This window comes from Myotis davidii, unplaced genomic scaffold, assembly GCF_000327345.1.
Source record: "Myotis davidii unplaced genomic scaffold, ASM32734v1 scaffold428, whole genome shotgun sequence".
Classification (NCBI taxonomy): Eukaryota; Metazoa; Chordata; class Mammalia; order Chiroptera; family Vespertilionidae; genus Myotis; species Myotis davidii.
In genome coordinates, this window is record NW_006299834.1 from 2679914 (window position 1) to 2686695 (window position 6782).

Here is a 6782-nt window from a genome sequence, read left to right on the forward strand (position 1 = left end):
AGGAGATTTGATCAGCCGTAGGCGCTGTACCAGCTGATGGACAGCCCGAACCTTGTTCTTGCTCTTGGTTTTGACCTCAGTCAGATGCTGCATATAGTCCGAGTGAAGCTGTGCGTGAGCGGGCCTCATCCAGTCATACCAGAGTGTATTTGTCTCGGCTTAAAATAAGATGCCAAAAAAATCAATTTAAAATAAAACTAACAGCAACAACAATAAATACCAACTGTCATGATGACAAACAAGAATCAAAATTGTAAAACGTGTAGTGTGAAACTCTAATGCAAGAATGTCAAACTTGCGGCTCGTTTGACATGCTTGCTCTGAGTCTAAAGGGTTGAGCACAAACTCTCTCAGGACTGAAGTAACTGAAGGGTTTGATCATAAATCATTGGAAAGGCCATTCCTTGAAAATGGCAAGATATTCTGAGATTGAACTGACAGCTTTTCTGCCCCAGGACGCAGTTTTGGAACTACCTAGATGGAACTAAACCTTTATTTAAGCTTTGGTTTTATTTATTACTTATTAACTGTTAAAGAAAAGTTACAATAATTGTTCTCCACACCACTACTGAGCCAGAGGCACTATTGCATAATTGAACAAAAAGGATAGAAAACTGTACTCAGATCATGACTTTATGGTTAAAAGCATTCCATCCCTTTGCCAAAACTCTCAGCAATGGTGAAAGGAAGTTTTCTTCCTGGCTATGGAAATGCTACAGTTGATAGTATGTGCTAATCCACTCTCATCCAGGAAACCTTTCCTTTCCCATCTGCTATGTATTCTCATTACAGACAAGCACTATTCATCTTTTAACTATATTTGCCTGATATAAAATAAGTAGGCTCATTATGAAAATGATTTCCATTTACACCAAGTCTCTATTTCCTTTCATTTTTTTCTTTTTCTTTTATTTTGTTAAATAGAATTTATTGGGGTGACATGGTTAATATAATTATACTAGAGGCCCCATGCATGAAATTCGCGCAAGGGGCTCAGCCCCTGGCCGCAGTGGTGGCTGGGGGCCCCTGCCGCCCGGGCTTCGTCCGGAAGGACAGAACGTCCAGTCTAATTAGCATATTATGTTTTTATTATTATAGATTTCAGGTATGCAATTCTACAATTCCTTTCTTTTATTTTTTTCTGACAGTAGCTAATGAACTACTGCAGTCCCAAACTATGCCTAAAGGGTTGTATGTTTTGTGTTTTTTTTTTAAAAAAAGATTTAAAATTGATTTTTAGAGCGAGAGGGAGAGAGAAACATCAATGTGAGAGTGAAACATCGGTTGGCTACCTCCTGCATGCCACCTACTGGGGATCGAGCACACCATGTGCCCTAACTAGGAATCGAACTGCAATCTTTCAGTACACAGGAAGATGCTCAACCAACTGAGCCAGGGCAAGGGACAAAGTAATTTCAAGAAATAGAATAGCTACAAAGAAAATGATTCTAGGCCCACATTCATGAAGACTTTGAAGATTATGAAAGTTCCACTAGCTTAATTGGGTAATCATTTCTACAAAATAGAAAATATTTTATAAAGTAATGGGAAGAACTGAAACATTAGAACGTGCATATTTGAGCAAGTCTTTTCTTTCAAGGGAGTCTTTGTAGGAAACAAGTCCAGTAAATTCCATGATTGTTGGAAACTATTTTGGAATTCTGTTTTAGAAACTCACTTCAGATATGGTTTATAAACCACGTAAGAAAAATCAGACTAAAATTTTACAGTCCTTGCCCTGGCAGTGTGGTCTAGTTGGCTGAGCACCGTCCCATGCACTGAAAGGTTGCTAGTTTGATTCCTGGTAAGGGCCCATGCCAGGGTTGCGAGTTTGATCTCCAGTAGGGGCATGCAGGAGGCAGCTGATTGATGTTTCCCTCTCACACTGATGGTTCTTTCTCTTAAAAAAAAAAAAATCTTAAAATTTTTTTTTACAATCCTGCATTGTTTTGTCTAAAATCAGTATTTTCCAACCTGATCATCTATCTTATTTAACACATTTGGCTCTAAGTGACTTTGGATACTTTAAAAAATGCTTCCAGAACTATAGATGTACAAGAATCTCTAAGGATAGTTTATATCAGCTGTGGGCAAACTACGGCCCATGGGCCGGATCCGGCGTCCCCTTTTTTTTTTTTTAAATACATTTTATTGATTTTGTACAGAGAGGAAGGGAGAGAAATAGAGAGCCAGAAACATCGATGAGAGAGAATCATCGATCAGCTGCCTCCTGCACACCCCCCACTGGGGATGTGCCGGCAACCCAGGTACATGCCCCTGACCGGAATCGAACCTGGGACCTTTCAGTCCGCAAGCCGACGCTCTATCCACTGAGCCAAACCGGCCTCGGCCCGGCGTACCCTTTTATGTAATGATGTTTACTCTGAATTTATATTAGTTCACACAAACACTCCATCCATGCTTTTGTTCCAGCCCTCCGGTCCAGTTTAAGAACCCATTGTGGCCCTCGAGTCAAAAAGTTTGCCCACCCCTGGTTTATATTGTAGTGTAGGTTCTGCAAAGTTCCAGAAAAGGAATCCCAAAATATTCTGAGTGATCATAATTTCACCAGAATTAATGTAGAGAAAGTGACTATTTTGAGAAGTATGAACTGTGTATATAAATCATCTAAAAATCTTGTTAAAATGTAGATTCTGATTTAGTCAGTATGGAATGGGGGCCTACGATTTTACATTTTCCAATATCTAGTATGCATTTGTAATGCTTCTTTTTTTTTCATTTGTAATTCTAATATGCATCACCAGGTGATTCTGATGCTGGTGGTGCTTAGATTATTTTTTTGAGAATACTACTTCATTTTGAAGAATTGGCAAAAGCAGTGAAAAGCAGGGATCAAAGGTCAATAGACTGGTCAGTAGTCTTAAAGAGTGGCCCACACCGATCCTCCACTTTAGAAGGAAATTCACTCTTTGGGATTTCGCACTAGGACAGTTAACAGTCTATGAGAATGAATTCTCTAGAAAGATTTAGCAAATGAATAAATGAAGTCTTTAAAGTAGACCAGTCTTGTGGTAAAAATTTATGTTCCTTTCTTGGTGCTTAAGAGAAACCACTGCTATGGATAATCATTCTAGGACATTAAGAACTTTGTCTAAATGGGTAAGGAAGGTCTTAATCCCAACCTGGCCTATCATTTGACTTCTCCTCCCATTCGTTACCTTTCAGTTTCGAAACAAGATGTTGAAATTCTTCCAGCGTATACGCTTCATCCACACCAGTTAGGGCTACTGCTCCATCAGTGCCCGATCGAGGGCCATCCCAAAGTTCTCGACTGGGGTCTCTCCGAGGCACGAAAAGCATGGCCTTGTGTGCTGGTAACTGCTTGCCAGGGAGGCTTTGAAGGACCAGAATGCTGTCGGGCTCTTGGAATCCACACAGGTACAGGAAGTTGTTGTCTTGGTGGAAAGTATAGGGGATATCATTGCTCATATAGTATGTAGGGTTGGACAGCAGAACCACTGTCTGGTCTGTCCCACTCTGCCCTTGTGCTTCCTTGTGGATCAGAGACATTAATTTGTGTCTGCGAAGCGCATATTCCACCTGGGAGAGTCCTGGAGTCACCTCCCCTAGAAATGACAAACAACAGTGATGCTGTGCATTTCTGCAGTGCCAAGGTAAGCAAGGTTAATATTAGATAAAGATACCCAAGTTCATTTCTTCAATTTAGGCCAAATCTCTTCATAGCATATGGAGAATTATGGGATAGCCCAGGTTTAAATTTTCTATTCTATTGTAAAAATTTGAAGGAAAAAAAAAAAAAAAAGAGAGATAGTTAGAAATTGATCAGCTGCTCCTGCACGCCCCCCACTGGGGATCGAGCCAGCAAGCCAGGCATGTGCCCTGACTGGGAATTGAATCAAACCTCTTGGTTCATAGGTCAACGCTCAACCACTGAGCCACAACGGTGGGGCTGTACTGTTTTGTGGTTAAGTGTGGACTCTGTCAGACTGTTGTGAAATGAAATCCTGAGCTACCAATCTGCTCTGTGCCTCAGTTTCCTCATCTTTAAAATGGACATAATAAGCCCTGGCCGGGTGGCTCAGTTGGCTAGAGCATTGTCCTGTACACCAAAAGGTTGCGTGTTCGATTCTGTCAGGACACATACCTAGGTTGTGGGTTCAATCCCTGGTTGGGGCACATACAAAGGTCAACCAGTGAGTTCATAAATGAGTGGAACAACAAAAACCAATGTTTCTCTCTCTCACAACTCAATAAATAAAAATTACCAAAAAAACTACAACTAAACAATCACTGAAATATGGACACCTAACTGATTATGAAACTTTTAAGGGGAGATTTGGGGATTATTAATTTTAACCCATTCTAGAACCAATCTAGTATATATTTTTGTTAATTTCAGAGAAAGGAAGGACGAAGGAGAGATAGAAATGATGAGAATCACTGATTGGCTACCTCTAATTGGGGATAAAGCCTGCAACTGGGCATGTGCCCTGACAGGGAATCGAACCGAGACCTCCTGGTTCATAGGTTGACGCTCAACCACTGAGCCACACCGACCAGGCTAGAACCAATCTTTTTATCATTTTAAATATTACACTTGATAGGAAAACAAAAAGTGGTTCTGGATATGTCTGACAAGTCATTCTGACAGCTCAGCTTCTGAATAGTCCTGTTGTAAAGCACTCCAAACTGTACTTCACGTTCTAAAATTTATTTTGCTTAGAAATGTAGAAATGTTAGAAATACAGGTTTTTGGAACAAATGCTTCATTAGGCACTAATGCTTCCTATTCCCTGATAAGTTTCAGTGTTTGTGTGAACTAAACACCTTGCTGTTCTGCTGGTGACAGCAATACTCCTGTGGCAATGTCCGGGAACTCTATAAGTGTCTCTCTTGTACAGATATAAAAAGTAGATTCACAGCTCATGATAGAATATAGCTCAGAATGCTACTTGCCTTCCTACATGGAATCATTTTTATTTCCACTCAGGTGATAAGTGGAGGGAATACTAGTGATTGAAAAGGATGAACTGACATTTTCTGTCTCTACAGACACAGGGATGGCAATGTCATGAAAAAGAAGAAATGGTCTATAATGCCTAGATTTCTTGAAGAAAATGATAAATTTTAAACATCACGAGGAGGACCTGGGTGAGTCAGGTCCTTTATTTTCATCTTAAATAGTAGTAGTAAAGCCAGAACAGAATCCCTTTATCTCCCATGTTATTCTACTGAATATTTTCCAAGTTACTGTTGCTTCAGGAAACTTGAGTAGATATGGCCATGAGAAATTAGCTCCCAAAAATTCAGAAGAAACTGACACAGTAATTTCACTTTTAAGAATTTAAGAAAATAATTGATCAGTATACAGAATGTATATACACACACACACAATTTTTATATAAGAAATAAGTCTAGAAATATACATATACAAAAATCTCAACAGTGGTGGGATTTCTTGGGAGTGGTGGGATTATGATTAATTTTTTTTTATCCTCACCTAAGTATATGTTTATTGATTTGAGAGGAGAGAGACATTGATTGGTTGCCTCCCAAACTCGTCCCTACTGGGAATTGAACCCACAACCTTTTGGTGTATGGGACAATGCTCCAACCAACTGAACTACCTGACCAGGGCAGATTATGAATAATTTTTTAAAAATGTATGCTTAGCTGTATTCTCTAATTTTTCTATAATATATATAAAACATGTATATTAATTAGGAAAGGAACTGAGATAGTTTCAAAAAGTTTTAAGTACTGGCAAGTATTGAGAAAATAACTATGCCAAACATGAAACCTTTTGGAGCAAACTAAGTATAGACAACACAATTTTATACCCTAAACTAACAAACTGGCTATGTAAAAGAAAAAAAGTTTTTTTAAGTATTACACATCTTATAATTTTTTTTAATTTACTCTTTCTTCACCCCACAAACATTTTAACACTTATATATATGTTTTGCATCTCTACATGGAGAAAGACACAAGGATTAATACTTTGAATACTTACACAGTTCTTGCCTCTAAAAACTGTATAACTAATAATTCTGCTTTAAAATTTTATCTTCTTCTCTCCCTTCTCACTTATCCCCGCATCCAAAGCCTATGTCTAGGAGAATAAAGATTAGGACAGGCAACCCTTCTCCCCATAGCTGAGATGAACATGTGAATGTGTATGAGCATGTATGTGTGTATGTTTATTTGCATTCATTTTTTGCTGTTAATCTTCACCCGAGGATATTTTTTCCATTGTTTTCTAGAGAGTGGAAGGGACGGAGGAAGTGGGGGAGAGACAGAGATAGAAAGATCAATGTGAAAGCGACACATTGATTGGTTGCCTCCAGCATGTGCCCAGACTGGGCCAGGAACGAACTCGAAACCTTTGACCAGCAATTGGTGTGTGGGTCGACGCTTTAACCTCTGAGAACACTGGCCAAGGCTATATTCATTTTTTATTTTGTTAACATGTATGTAACATACATAGCAAACATTCTAGATACAGAGACCATCATTTTGACAATATGATTACTAGTTTTAAGGCCTGGAAAATGCAGCTCACCACATAAAAGTATCTCACCACAAGAAATCAATAATTTTCAAAGCTGGTAAAGCTTCATATCAATTCTACATTTTAAAAAAGATTGACGCTAAAAGAAGGTTGATAGGGTAGCGAAATACTTAAATTTACATCAACTGGATTGCTATTAAGCTTACCTTACAGCTTTGAAAAACTCTGATTTCTTGTGTGTTTCAGTGGTGAGCTGCATTTCCTGAGTCTCAGCCGACTTTCCAGCAGG

General features: G+C 39.0%; 1 protein-coding gene across 1 annotated transcript in view; it reads right to left on the reverse strand.

The window, feature by feature from the left end:
- XPNPEP3 (X-prolyl aminopeptidase 3, mitochondrial) overlaps positions 1–6782 on the reverse strand; it is a 36283-nt gene that overhangs the window by 17256 nt on the left and 12245 nt on the right. The window contains 2 exon segments of the mRNA XM_006775975.2: positions 1–158; positions 3180–3587. The exon segment at positions 1–158 is cut by the window's left edge and continues 21 nt beyond it. Of these exon segments, the coding sequence (XP_006776038.1) occupies positions 1–158; positions 3180–3587 (566 nt within the window).